This window comes from Podarcis raffonei, chromosome 7 (genome assembly GCF_027172205.1).
Source record: "Podarcis raffonei isolate rPodRaf1 chromosome 7, rPodRaf1.pri, whole genome shotgun sequence".
NCBI lineage: Eukaryota > Metazoa > Chordata > Lepidosauria > Squamata > Lacertidae > Podarcis > Podarcis raffonei.
Window position 1 is genome coordinate 38,319,529 of NC_070608.1, and position 15,446 is coordinate 38,334,974.

The 15,446-nt window shown below is 43.0% G+C and overlaps 1 protein-coding gene across 1 annotated transcript; it reads right to left on the reverse strand.

Moving 5' to 3' along the window:
* Window positions 1-4,408: 4,408 nt before the first annotated feature.
* Window positions 4,409-9,750, reverse strand: LOC128417408 (transmembrane protein 68-like). Its single transcript, XM_053396031.1, has 6 exons — window positions 9,640-9,750; window positions 8,823-9,087; window positions 7,170-7,360; window positions 6,706-6,766; window positions 6,093-6,232; window positions 4,409-5,112 (listed from the first exon to the last, which is right to left on the reverse strand). The coding sequence occupies exons 1-6, from the start codon at window positions 9,748-9,750 to the stop codon at window positions 5,008-5,010; spliced, it is 873 nt and encodes a 290-aa protein (XP_053252006.1). The 3' UTR covers window positions 4,409-5,007.
* Window positions 9,751-15,446: the final 5,696 nt, after the last annotated feature.

Here is a 15,446-nt window from a genome sequence, read left to right on the forward strand (position 1 = left end):
GGTCTTTGTGGATTTAAAGAAACTCTATGCATCATGAGTGTTGGCTAAGTGCTGGATCTCTTGAGCATTTTTTTATCCACCAGGTGTTCATGGGCTGCAACAATGGATGTTTTTATTTTGGTCCAGTGTTCCTCAATGTTATCAGGGAACTCCGAAAGTAGATGGTCCTTAAGAGTAGTTTGGAAGCATGAGCATATCAAAGGTGTAAAACACAACAAAGATAAATGCAAAATTTCATTATTTGCGGATGATATCCTTTTATTTATTACAAAACCAGAAGAAACAATTCCAAAAATTATGGAGAAAATAAAAACCTTTGGCATAATATCGGGATATTCTATAAATTGGACAAAATCAGAGATTTTACCAGTTGGGCCAAGGGCTACATAGTATAGAAACCATCAAGTTCGGAAGTGCAAAGACTTTATTAAATACTTGGGTATAATGATTTCATTGGATATAGACCAAATTGTAAAATTAAATTTGAATCAAATTATTAATGAGATTTCTTTTGATATTGAAAGGTGGAGACCTCTAAACCTTTCCCTTTGGGGAAAGGTTAATGTCCTCAAAATGAATGTTGTTCCAAAGCTTTTATATATTCTTAGAGGATTACCAATATATATTCCCAAATTTTACTTCCAAAAAACAAATCAACTATTTAGATCATGCCTATGGGGTACAAAGCCACCAAAAATATCACTACATAAAATGCAACTTCCAACTAAGGAAGGTGGCTTTGGTCTCCCAAATCTGGAACTATATCACCTGGCCTACCTGCTGAGTAAACTCGGCTCCAATTTTATGAAACATCCTATTATCCTGGAGACTTTTAAAGCACCTATAAAAATTTGGTTGGATATAAATAAAAATAATAAGTCTGACCCCTTTCAGCATGAGAAATTAACAATATGGGCCAACCCAAAAATAAAAATTGGAAATCAAGTACAGTATTTTTCGCTCCATAGGACGCACACCCCTCCAAAAAAAGTAAGGGGAAATGTCTGTGCGTCTTAGGGAGCGAAGCCAGCAAGAGCCGCTGCTGCTGACATGCTCTGCGCAGCTCTCCCTTTAAAGCAAGAGCTGCGTAGAGCGTGTGTGTGGCTCTGGCTGGCTTTACAGTGAGGCGGGAGGAGGGATGGACTGGGCTGCCGTCCGGCTCACTGTAAGGCCAGCAAGAACCGCTGCTGCTGAGCTGGGGAGGAGGGAGGGAAGGGGATTCCATCCATCCCTCCCTCCTCCCGGTCTCCCTTTGAAGCAGGAAAGTGGGAGGGGAGCAGCTTACACTCGTGTAAGGAGCTCCTCTCCCACTTTCCTGCTTCAAAGCGGAGGGAATCCGCTGCAGTTGCGAGCAGAGGATGCATGGCTCCCCTTCCTTCCCTCCTCCTTTGAAGCAGGGTGTGGGGGTGCAGTGGGGAAAGAGGGCAGTAAATAGATGCCGGGCATGAAGACACAACCACACTTTGACCACTGGAAAGTCCACCTCAGCCTCCCCAGATTTCCACTGAGACGGCCAGGCTAATCTCAATGGCCATAAGAGCCGGAAACGTGCATGGGCTACTTATTTAAAGATGAAAAGAAGCACACACATGAAAGAAATCCATCCAGGTTCCTGGACACAACCCACGTTTGATATTCACACAGGTTACATGGATGGCATTGGCAACTGGAGAAGCAGCATGGTTAAAGAGCAAGTCCTGGTTTCAAGCTTAAGATCAGCTCTTTCGTGGTGGCCTCAAACAATTCTTTGGCTGCAACGGGAATCCCTCCCTCCCTCAGGATGTTACAGTCTACAGATGCTGTGGCTGCCTACCCTTTCCCCTGAGCTGTAAAAGCAACTTCAAGAGGGCTTCAGGCCTGGAGAAGCCGGGGATTGAACGTGTGGTGTTCTGCATGCAAAGCCACTGAGGTTACAGCTGTTCCCTTTAACAACAAACTAACATTGTAGTCCTCGTGGTTCTGAGGAAAGGGCTAATTTAAACAGGAACAGAACCACGTCAGGACCCCTGAGCCCATTTAGCTCAGTTTTGTCTTCACTGATGGGCAGAGGCTCACCAGGGTTTCAGGAGATACACCCTCAGCCCTACCCAGAGAATATTTCAAGGACTGAACTTGGGATGGGATCTTCTCCATGCTCTCCCCATTGAGCTATGATGGCTTCCTCCCTTCTCCTCCCCTCCTCCTCTGCAGGAGGCTTATCTCGGCATGTCATTATAATGTATATATGTCAAGGGCTTTGAGATGCATATAAAGTCAGGCTCAGCATTATTAACTGGACTTAGATAAGCCATGATCCCCCTTCCTTCCCTCCTCTGAGGTGCGCTTTAAAGCAGCAAAGCAGACAGGAGCCGCCCGCTTTGCTGCTTTAAATAGTTTAGTACAACATTTGATTCAGAATATTTTTTTCCGTGTTTTCCTCCTCTAAAAACTAGGTGTGCCTTATGGTCAGGTGCGCCTTATGGAGCGAAAAATACGGTAATAATTTGGCAAAATTGGATGAAAAAAGGTATTTTGACATTGAATCAATTAATTGATGAAAATTACAAATTTGTGGAACATAAGACTTTGCAAGTAAAGTATGGATTAACCAGTGAAAAACAATGGCAATACATCCAATCGAAACATATGTTGGAAAGGGAGTTTGGCCCTGAGGCTATAGCAGCATCGGAAACACCCTTGCTGCTACAAGATTTAATTTCTGCAACAAAAACAAAGAATTCTGCACTTGCACTATATAAAACCCTGATATCCAGCTGAGAGTAAAATTTATCTTTAATGTCTTCATTGACATCCCGTGTTGGTGCATAAGCACTTAGAATGGTAACCTGTTGGTTTTTGGTGAGTTTTATTCAAAGAGTTGAAAGTCGTTCATTAATGCCGGTAGGGACTTTTGACAAGAGCTTCGCAAGATCATTTTTGATAGAGCCACTTCTGAGCTCAAGAGGAGGGGGGTTGTGGGCCACCCCCTCCCACACACGAGGGGGCTGGTTTTATCCCCCGCGAGAAGAGGGAATCCCCGGGTGTGTCCGCGACCCTGCCTGCCAATCGGCGGGCAAAGGAGGTGTGGCCCAGCCCATTTAAGGCCAGGTACGCCCGGGGACCCGTTCCAGCTGCCCGGTTTTCCCATCCCACCCACCCTTTAGGCTTAGCTAGCTTTGACCTTGCTATGGACTCCAGTTGGTCGCTGCAAGGGGCCTGGTAGGAATTCTTCCAACTTGGCGCACTTCCAGCCTTTTGGTTTTTTCGCCTACCTCGTAGCAAACATCACAACTTCTTTGGTATTGGTGGTTAGGCATTGGCAGGGGTTAATTGTTATGCAAATGAAGGGGGGAGGAAGTGCCATCACCTTCCCCCAATGAAAAGGGGAGTCTGGTAGAGGACTCCGGGGGGCGTTGCCCTGTCTGAAACCTAGGGAGGTGAGGGTCTCCAGCACGCCCCCGAGTGGTGACACCCGTGGGATCCTAGTTGGCGTACTTCAACAGGACTCCCACGGCTGGTGGATAACCCATCCCGGTCCCCATGCCGGGTAGCCGATAGGAGCCAATGCCTAAGGCCAATACCTTCCAATTCCTGTAATCAATAAAGGTGTGGCCTTTTTGTGCCCATTAACCTTAAATAATGTGTCCAGTGTCTTCATTTCACTTGAGGGGAGGGGACTCGCCACGCAACAAAGCCTACTCCATGTATTCCATGTTCTTGTTCGGCAAGTGAGTGTTTTAGTATCATCATTATGCTGTCCAAGTCCTGAGACTCACTGAGCATACACAAGAGCTTCTGCAGAAAGATTTGTGTTGTGATTCGAGGACCCGATCCCTGCTTAGGTAATGAAGACACGTGGAGACATTATATTAGGTTAATGGGCAAGGAAAGGCCACAACTTTATTGATTACAGCATGTGAGAAGGTATTCGCTTAGGCATTGGACCACAGCAAATTTGACTCCACCCACTCAGAGAGGGGTGAGTCTGATGAGGGGTTAACCACCAGTAGGGGGAGCCTGTTGATGCAAATACAACTATAAGCTCTCCCCTGATGTCACCGAGGGTCGTGCCATGGCCCCCCGCCACACAGGGCATCGGACAGGATCCACGACCGCTGTATTCCTTTAACGGAATACTCATAAGCGAGGGGGTAGGCGATGGCCACACCTTGCCCTTCCATACACCAACATCACATTCCAATGCCTAACCGCCACCCAAGCCCAAGAGGCTCGCTGGATTGGTGAGGAGGCTGGGAGAACAGTGCTGTCGGCAGTGCTGGAGCGACCTGGAGCCACCCGAGACCTCACTCTAACTAAAGCAAAACAACAGCCAGGAACCCTCCAGATGCCCCACAAAAATTACTAAGGAGAAATAAGAGTACAAATGCAGGTAAAATCACTGGACCCCTTCCTCCACTTGACTCGTGGAAAATCTGAAGCGCAATGGTGGGGAGAGCTGGCGCGGCCGCATTTGAGTGGCTAAACAATGCCCCTGCGGTGGCCCCTGATTGGGTGCCCAACTGGGAGGCGTGGCGCGCCAGCAATGATGAGAGTGCAGGGGGCAAAATGCCCCCTGCGTGACACGGGAATCGTCTCCCGCTCACAACCCCTCCCCTCCGGATGGAGGAGAGGCTTTACAGGGCTCGGATCTTGGAACAGCCTTTTATACACATAAAAGAAGTGTCACTGTTTTGATACAGAAGATTTGTAGACATTACTCTTTCAGATATAGCATTATTTCAAGGTTCAATTAAATACTCACCTTCCCGTTACACTCTTTGATTCTGGTGCTACCAGTGTAAGTCTCCAAAAGGGGAATTCTGGGAGTTTTGCAGGATAGGACAAGAAGGCACTTAGGCTCTTCAGCATGTACACCAAGGGCTGAGCTAATGAGCTAATGACCCTTCACAATAATTAATATACAATCCAGCACAATTCTGTGTATCTTAACTTAGCTTTAATTACATAATAATGAAAGTTTTCTATTACAGATGCATGATCATAAACATTACAACTGCTTTATATGGACTAGTCAGCTTTGTAATGCTTATCAAATCGTTCTGAAATAGCTCTTAATATATTTCCTGGCCTTTTTTGGTGTTTATCCCGAAGATTTTCAATTGCAGTCTTTGTCTGTTGAAAGAAGAACAAAGGAATATTGTATTATATCAATATATTGTTGGTGCTGACCTTTAAAGCCCTAAACGGCCTCGGTCCAGTATATCTGAAGGAGCGTCTCCTCCCCCATCGTTCTGCCCGGACACTGAGGTCCAGCTTCTGGCGGTTCCCTCACTGCGAGAGGCCAAGTTACAGGGAACCAGGCAGAGGGCCTTCTCAGTAGTGGCGCCTGCCCTGTGGAACGCCCTCCCATCAGATGTCAAAGCGATAAACATCTACCTGTCATTCAGAAGACATGTGAAGGCAGCCCTGTTCAGGGAAGTTTTTAATATGTGACATTTTAGTGTATCTTTCATCTTTGTTGGAAGCCGCTCAGAGTGGCTGGGGAAACCCAGCCAGATGGGCGGGGTACAAATAATAACTACTACTTCTTCTTCTTCTTCTTCTTCTTCTTCTTCTTCTTCTTCTTATTATTATTATTATTATTATTATTATTATTATTATTATATTGCAAAATGGATATTCACAGTTATTCATATCTGTGAGGAAATGCTAAAGGGATCAGAACCATTAGAATAAAGAATCCCATTTTTTTCAGTTACAGATTTGTTTTTACCAAGAGCACTGTATCAGAATTGCTGAGATACAACCAACCATAAGTGCCTTGGGCTGCTTGGAACGTATCAGTTTTCCTGCATGGTTGTTACCTCCAGTTATGTGAGGAAAACTGTAGAAATGCTATTGAGTTATATTTCACTATGCTCAGTGCTATTTATCCAGAAAAAGAGGTGCCTGAACTCACTATGAACACCTCCCTCGTTCTCTTAGAATGGCAAGGGCTGACAGGGCTAGTGAGAAAAAACAGTCACCCCCTGGTTCCTTGCCTGAAAACAGCACACCAGGGCATGGGTGAAAATAGTAGAGTAGAATGGAGAAACCAACAGGGGGGGGGGGGAAATCCTGCTTTTTTACTTCCAGGTGTAGAGTTAGCTTACTTTTTCAGCCAGCTCTGCAGCTGTTATATTTGGATCATATGGGATGGGTTCTCCAATATATGTCCTCAGTTTCACTGGAAATGGCCCATATACGGGAAGGTAGAAAAATCGTGTTTTCTCATAAAACCATCTTGTCAGCCCTATGTATGAAAGGGAAAAGAGTCTGTAAGAAAGCGATCCCATATCAAATTTGAAATTAGTTGGCATTCTGAGTTTTTAGCAATTCCAGTCAATCCATCCCAGAGAGGAAGCGTTCAATAGTATGAGTCCTTTGGAAAAGAAAAAGCAGCATATTCTGTCAGCTCTTCTCTGCTCTTTAAAAATCAAGGTCATAAGTTGTAAAATAGACTGCAGAATATGGTTTTTTTCCTGCTCAGTTCCCCTCCATTTTGGGGTTCCTACCACTTTTATAGATTATAGCTATCTTTTAAATCTAATAAAAAACTAAGCAAGGACATGTTCACTCAGTCCTGAGACAGGCAGCAAAACTTTTGCAGATCAGTGTACACTGAATAAAGTCTACTAGAAAGTAGTAAAAAGATATTCTGTTTCTAAAAAAATGTATATTATTATAAAATGTTTATTGCCTGAAAGCAGATTTCTTGATACTCACTTGACTTTCCAATGTTCCTGTATGCTTCACAAATATTTTGTGTAAATATAGGGATGATGGGCTAAAAGAATAAAATCAAAAATCAAAATCAAAAGGTAGCTGAGAACTGGAGAATTACTTTACCCCACCCACTCCACCTTTATTTTGGTTAAGGACTAGGAATAATGCTCCGCATCTGGCATTACAATGACAAGCCTGATGTAATTGACTTCAAATTGCACATGCTGTCTCCCAGATTTTCAAGAATTGAAGAGGAAAAAAGCTATTTTTCTTTTTAAATGTAATTGATTTTAATAGCTTTAAAACAAAAAAGAGCAGTGGTGGAAAATACAGATATCATTTGACCCCCAAACAGGGGATTTGCCATGCTCAACTACTTAGGATGCTCGATCAAGCATATCAACACATTGCGTCTTATCTAGGATAATCCTGAAGGCAATGCAAATTGCACAAAGATCACTCACCACTTTTGCCTCCAAAGCTATCCGAGCGAAACCTGTGCGGTTACCCCACATTATGTTGTAGTCAGTACTGAAGTTTCCTTCTCTAGCTCCACCAGGGGGAATGCCCAGTGAATGGCCTTTCTTCAAAATTTCCACACATTCAGCTTTATTGAAATCTTTCACCCCAGCCGCATTTAAGGCCGTCTTCCACCCTGACAAAATAAGACCCAAATAGAAGAAGAGTGTGGATACAATACAAGTGTCATTGTTCCAAAGATATTGCACTATTATGGATCACAAGCATAGCTCTCTGCCAATCCATTTCAACTAGGATTTCATGGAGGGGGACTTTATGCTAATTCCTCTTTTGCTCAGATGTTCTAACAGTAGGCTTTTTTTGGAAAGCACATTGAGTGGGGTTGAGTGCTGAGGTGGCCACCTTTTTAGACATGGGTTCCTCAAGTCAAGTTTGTAGTACATTCAAGTTTGCATTATGATAAAAATACAGTCCATAGTGCTTGCTGCACCACCCAAAACTTCAATCCATTTAGGCTGCAGAGCTTTTGGATATAGTACATACTCTCACACACAGAGATACACGCATGGCACAGAGGAGGCTTTGCTGGTGGAAAACAGCAGAGACTCATCCACAGATATATGGGTGGAGAGTATATGCTGCATTAATTAACCAGTGGAATACCCCCAAAGAGCACACTTTGGGTTCCTTCCTTCCTTCCTTCCATGACCTTTCTGTGGTGTCATCAGAGGAAGATGATGTGGGGGGAGTGGCAGTGGAGGGCCATGAACACTACAGCAAGGGTGCCACATGTGTTTGATTGCAGTGTCACATGGGGGCACAAAAGTTGTGTGTGGGAGTGCTTGATTGGCCATTACCTCCCACCCCATCCCAGCTGCCACAGAGGATTTTGCGCAGGTGGTTTGCTAGTGCAGATGCTCCCAAGCAGAATCCCATACTTTGCATTGTTCTTTCCAGTAACGAATAGCCATCTTTACTAATGACTGAATTTTGCAAAACTCTTTGTACTTGAGGAAATCAACAACTTAGAGATGCATTTTCCTAAACCTTGTCGTATTCTAGTATTAAAGTCAGCAGCAATTATTATATGAGAGCCTGCAGTTACAGCATAGAAAGCAGATGTCACATTATCCAGATTCCTTCAGTTCTTAGATCCCTGAGGAAGAATGTAGACAAGTTGTACAAGAAAGCATGAAATTTCTGCATGGAAGCACAGGAATTGTCTTGCAATTACTAGAGAAGAAGAAGAAGAAGAAGAAGAAGAAGAAGAAGAAGAAGAAGAAGAAGAAGAAGCACTCTCATAGCTGTTTTGAGGTCAGGTTTTCTTGCAATCTGTGATCAAGGGCCAAAAGACCCAGGTTGACATGCTGTATTGGAAACATTGCCTGATTCAAATATGATGCCTGAAACATTATTGCGAGAAGAGGTTGATGTTGTAAATGGCTAAAAGCAAGCCTGCAGTTTCCAACTTCCTTTTTTGTGAGGACACTTGGTGATATTTCATGCGTTGTTTTTCACCTACTTGCCTGATACACTGTTTTATATTTTATAGCATTGTTTTATATCTTATAGCTTTATTTTATATCACATTTCACATATTTTATGTAAAAAAGCATGATTTAAATTTAATAACTTACCTGGAAACCGATATATGCTATGATCACATATTGAAAAGCACTCTCTTCCTGTCTCCTTGAAAAGTCTAGCGATAAGGAAGAAATAGTCAATAGTAGAAACTGGGTGATAAAAGATAATAAGCACTGGTCCTTTAGGGAGATGTTCCATGCCAAAAACTTCATAACCTGGAAATAATATAAAATGCAATAAATAAATGTTATTTTGTTGAAAAATAAATGAAATATTGCAATCTTTTATTGGAAGAAAACACTGTGGTTCAGAAAACTGAAATATAAGATCAGTTAAAAAGCTCTCCTATATGTTGCAGCATTCTGGATACTAGGTTGTCATCCACATGGGCCAGAACTTTCTCTGTTGTGCTCACATAATAAATGATATTTCTCGTCTGCTGGAATCTTCGTTCCTTGCTTAATTTTGGGCGCAGGTGGGAAAAAATTGCCTAGTCTTTGAGTGTGCTAAAACTGTGACTTGCTGTTTCAATCTCCTTGAAACTTTCATCAGGGCCATCTTAAGCATATACGGTGTCGGGGTGCAAAGATCCACCAGGCACACCTAGGTTGCCCAGAGTTTTTGAGCGTTTCTTTACGGGGGACCCCAAAGTTGTTGACTTTTTCTTAGGAGATAGTTGTTTACCTTTATAATGGTTGCAGACGCAGTGAGTCACAATGCCAACTAACGGGGGTTCCAGCACCCAACGCACAGGGGCGTACGAAGGTGGGTGTGAGTTTCATGCTAGGGGGGAACAAAATGTTCGGTGACACAGTTTCTGTGCTGTCCACCCGCTGCCTCCACACACCTCGCTGCATGGCGGCTAACTGTTTCGGCTGGGATCCATGCGCTCTTATTTGTCGGGACTTGTTGCTGCTGTCGGTGCTGTTGGTGTGCGGCGGATCCCATCCAGAGATCTTCCTCTCCTGCCGCTAGCATTCCCTGATGTTCTGTGCTGGCACATGACGTTGGGCGGTGCTGGGAGAGTGTGACGACAGTGGAAAAGCCAGCAAAGGAACCCACAGCTTGGCACATGCAACAGGATGCATCGTGCCACACCCACAACGTTACATGGTGCTCCGGGCATGGCACTGAAACAGTTAGTTGACAATGTGGAAACAGGCTAAGATTTTCATACAACTGGTTTTTACACACGCACATAGACAAGACAGCATTTCTCTCTCTCTCTTTGCTGATCCCTGCACAGGAACTGACAAATAACACAACTACTAGCACATTTGCAAAACTAAGCAAGAATCATTTGTTGAGATTGCAGGGGGTTGACTAGACAACCCGTTGGGCCCCTTCCAGCTTTACATTTTATGTTTCTATGAACAAAACCTTTTACTTACATTCCTGGTAAGCCTAAATTGCCTTCACTTTGGTCACCTCTCTCTGAGAGCAGCAAAAGTCTTGTCCGGTGCTCTACTTTTTTGTAGGCTAATTTCCACCACTATGGAGACACGTCCCTTTATGTGGAGGTTTAAAGAGACTGTGATGGGTGTGCCATCTGTATGAACAAACCAAGCATTGTGAAAAAGAGAGAAGGCTTAGGGAGGCTGCTTCTTGGAAGTCGTGGCCATTTGTAATCATACATAAGTATGGAGTCACACCTACAAGAACATTCATAATGTACAATAACATATTGGGTCACAGAAAACCAGTTCTTGACTAAGGAATAAAGATAGGAATTGTACTCGTAACACTCTTTCTGCGATTCAGTCATAGACTCATTAAGAACAAATATCCATGGCTTGTAAAAGCCGAACAGAACCAGAAAACATAAAAAGCGCATGTATCTTATCTTCACTAGCCACTTCATGAATCACTTGAAGAAAAGTTAAAGCTAATTAAAACTCATTAAAACCACTTTGTTGTTTAGTCGTGTCCGACTCTTTGTGACCCCATGGACCACAGGAAGACAGGCACTCCTGTCTTCTAAAAGCCAGATAAAAACCACAGGCTTTCCAGAGAGAGATGTTGCTTTGCAAGCTGCTGAGTCCCTTCCAGGCACTGTTCTACTTCATTGCCCTACACTCTTGAGAATATGAGGGAGCCCTGTTTGCTTTAGTGTTGAGGAAGGCACTTGAGAGTGTTGAGGATGACACTTGAGAGCCAACCTGTCAAGTGCCTACCTTAATTCCCAATTCTATAGCAAGACTTTGACAGAAGTGGTGAGCATGCCAACTTGAAAATTCCTGAGTATTCAGGAATCCACCAGATACCATAAGTCTCTGGGAACAGACCACCTTAATGGATCCCCCAGCCTTATAGAAGGGCACTGCATCATCACTTTGAATTTCACTATCGAAATATCCTTCTCAGACAATGGGCTCAGCACAAACTTCCCTACGAATGGATTTCTGCCTTCCCACTCCCTTGGAGAGACCTGAACTAGGGTATGTTCTGTCTTATGTGTTGGGCCTTTAATTTACTGAGATGGTCTCATGGTTGCCGTGGAGACCAGGACCTAGAGGTTTTATGGTCAAGAGCCATGTGTTGCAGCATTTCTGGTCTGTGAACAGATAATGGAGGAGGATAGAGACTGCTCTATAAAAAGAGGCGATAAAGAAGAAAATACAGTTATAAAAGGGGAAATCAGTGAAATTTATAAAATATTAGTAGAAAAGGGGGATCAAGAATGCAAGGCCCCACGAGATGACTCCGGCCGTTAATTATTTAAGATTTATTGGTTCAACAAAAGCCTGGTTGGAGCTCCACTAATTTCAGTCTTGAAAATGGAGCTCCACTAATTTCAGTCTACGTTGAAAATGCTGTCCATAAGAATAAAATAAAATTATTATAAATTTTTTAGAGATGGTATTTAACACCAGTCAGATTAAATCAAATAAACAAGGAATATTGGGTGTTATGTTGGAGGGGATGCCAGGAAAAGGAATTATGTTCACATGGGGTGGGGGTGTAAATATGTGCATTTTGGGGGGCAAAGTATGTTTAAGGAGATAACAGAAATCACTGGGTTAAAGCTGATCGAAAGTCCAGAGGTAGCATTATTATCAATTTACAATGGGGTGGAAGGGGTATGTCACTTATTCTTCTCTTAGTCCCTCCAGATTTTATGCCATGACGGGGGGGGGGGCTTCTCTTTACCTCCCTGGTGTGGATCATATATATATATATATATATATATATATATATATATATATATATATATTTGTCCAAATTGGTCTGATTTCTTTTTTATAGAAAAGTTGCTGCCTTAATGGTGGCACTTGAGGCGTTTTGCTGAGAGGTCTTGATTGCACAGTGTCTCTGCATTCAATATTGGAGCTTCCATAGTTCCCTTCGGAGCTTTGGAGACTCCTAGGGAGCGTTCTCCGACACCACTGGACCCTTGGGAACCAGAATTTTCCTTATGGGCTTTTTTAGATAAGGTGCCTTGCCTAAGCTGCTTTCCTGTCTATTTGGAGCAATCGGGTCACTCAGGGCGAGCAATCCCCATCATCCACCATAGCCTGCACCAGTCCACAACAATACATTGCATTTTTTAATATAATAATTTTTTCCAATATAGACCACATTAATACAATACCAAAGCATAATTCAATTAAAAAAGGCAATTGTCAGATTTCAAATTAAACATTTTGGTTGACTTCCCATGTTCTGATTTTAGGAGATTTTTAGGAGATGTTGATTCCTTTTTGTTGCTCCATTCCAATTTAACCCAAATAATACAGTTCCTATGTTGATCCTTTATTTTATCAGCCACTGATGTGTTGACTTTCATTTGTATTTAACTGTTCTATATTCTTTAATTTGCAAGAGGAGTTTATACCTGGTAACTTTCTGTGTGGAATGTTTTTTTTAAAAAAAACATTCAGCCATCCTTTATTGTTGCAATCAATCCTTGAGAAACATTGAGAAACATTTATTACGGCCATAGGCCCATACAGGTAAAAACAACACATAAGTGACAGCTTGTGCCGTAGGGGGAAAAAAAAAAGCAGTCGCTAAAACACCACTATAACAATAAAATACTATAAGATGGAAAGGCATACTACGCCTTAATTAGCTTGTAGTGCTCCTTGTCGTCGCTTTTGGGAAAGGACAGCGACCAGGAACCTAGCCACCTTCAGGGTCGTGTGGGTGTCCTTGTCCTGCAAGATTTGGGCAAGGTGTAATTTTGGTGGGGTACCCTCCAGTTTCTGAATGATTGATCCCAACAAATTTGCCCGTGGCACATTGAACAAGGGGCAAATGAACATAATGTGCTGGAGCGACTCCGGCGTCACCTTATCACATTCGCACACGGCGGGGGCTTGGCCCTTTGAGAATCTATGTCTCAGGACATTGGAGGGAAAAACGTTGAACCTCGCTTTGGTGAAGGCCAGTCTATGGGCAACAGTCGAAAGGGAGGAGAGGTATGATGGAACGCAGTAAGTTAAAGTGATACCAATGTTCTGGGGCGAGCAAACACCTCCCCCCAGCGTATAATTTCGCTGTAAGTCGATGTCATCCAGTCTTTGGCGGATCAATCTTTGAGCAGTGATTTGGTCTAGTTTTAGGGAATCTGAGGGAGAGATTCCATAACTCAGGAGTTTGGCATGAATTCTACTAGTCCAAAGTCAGCATTTTCTTTCAATACTTTCCCATCTGATAACAAGCTGATATCTCATCAACACCATAATAAATCAAAGTTAGAATCCTCCGTGGGAGGGTATTGCCACAGAACATCCCAATATGTTCCACACAGTTTCATTCTTTGAATTAATCCATAAGCATTATAAAGTTCTGATTGATTACCTCTTGCAGTCCATTAATAATTGCAATCCATTAGTAACTAATTTTTTGCTTTGGTGAAGAGATGCCATATTATAAAAAAAGCATGGTGAATATATAAAGAGAAAACAAAGGCTTCTCTCTACCACATATCAATCCAATTTCGATTAAAATCTTCTCCAGATCGAGACCTTGGCACTCGATGGCTCATTCATTCAGCAGCAGGTTAACTTGTCTCCTTCTTCCAGAACATGCCTGCTTCTCAAGTCTGAATTAGGATATGTCTTAAAAAACAGAAGAATCTCTGTGCATGGTGACCACGTTGGAGAGTTTCCAATGCATGCAGTGCATTCCGTAGGAGCGGGAGGCAGCTACTGGGTGATCTGCGAGTGTGAGCGCTCCCCCCGACCTGGGGCGGGGGGTTGCAATGATAATTATTCTCAAATTATCCTTAATTGTCTGCATGCTATGGTGAGAACCATTGTTCACCATGGCGGCAAAAAATGGAAGTCCTCAATCTATTCATAACAATACATTTCAAACAAAATCAAAAGTTACACTACACCTTTATCTGCTGCCGTAATACCACAGAACAATCCCTCCAATTCTCAATCTCTCATCACTGCCAAGAAATCTCTCCCTCTCTGCTTATTGTGAAAGTTTGAGAATTCACTGTCCCAAGTGAGGGAAGTAACTCATGGCTCTTGATCATAAAACCTATAGGTCCTGGGGCAGCTCAGGAATCATGGCTTCTGTGGCAACCATGAGACTGTCTCAGTAAATAAAAGGCCCATTAGGCAGGGCATGGACGCGGGTGGCGCTGTGGGTTAAACCACAGAGCCTAGGACTTGCCGATCAGAAGGTCGGTGTTTCGAATCCCCGTGACGGGTTGAGCTCCCGTTGCTCAGTCTCTGCTCCTGCCAACCTAGCAGTTCGAAAGCACTTAAAGGTGCAAGTACATAAATAGGTACCGCTTCAGCGGGAAGGTAAACGGCGTTTCCATGTGCTGCTCTGGTTCATCAGAAGCAGCTTAGTCATGCTGGTCACATGACCCGGAAGCTGTACGCCGGCTCCCTTGGCCAATAAAGCGAGATGAACGCCGCAACCCCAGAGTCAGCCACGACTGGACCTAATGGTCAGGGGTCCCTTTACCTTTACCTAGGCAGGGCATACCCTGGTTCAGGTTTCTGCAAGGGAGTGGGAAGGCAGAACAGAAATGCATCGATAGCGGGGTTTGTGCTGAGCCCATTGTCAGATCATTCTCTGGTGACTTTTGGAGTGATGATGCAGCGCCCCTTTATAAATCCTCATAAAACCTGAGAAGTTCAGATCAGAAGAATTTTATTTGCATCAGCCACTAGCCATAGGAATAAAATAAAATAAAATAAAATGTACTGAAGATAGAGGTAAAAACTTAACTATACAAAATACATTTTGGAGGTTTAGATCAATAATCAAATAATAGATATAATCGATCTTATTCTAATTGCCCCCACTAAAAACCTTGCATATTTTGCTGCCACCTAGTCATCTAGAAGCTCATGAGCCACTGACTCAATACTGCAATCTCCACATGGACATCATTGTTTTTCCAGTGGAATTTTCTGAAATTAACCCTCAAGTACAGCTGAAGGCAGTTTATTCAAGCTTGCGAAAGTGAAAGCACGTCTGTATTTTGGAATTGTTAAATTTTGCAAATAGGGTGCCCAAGTGTCAAAATGACTTGGTAGAAAATAATCATACCATGGACAAAATTGCCTTATTGTGGCCAAATTATTCTGTCGTTCAATTAGGTGCTGTCTAATTTAATTATTTACTTTACTGAAGCCCAGTATTAATAACTGTTGTGATGATAAACCAGAAAAGTAAATCTTTTGGCTGACAATTTTAGTCCA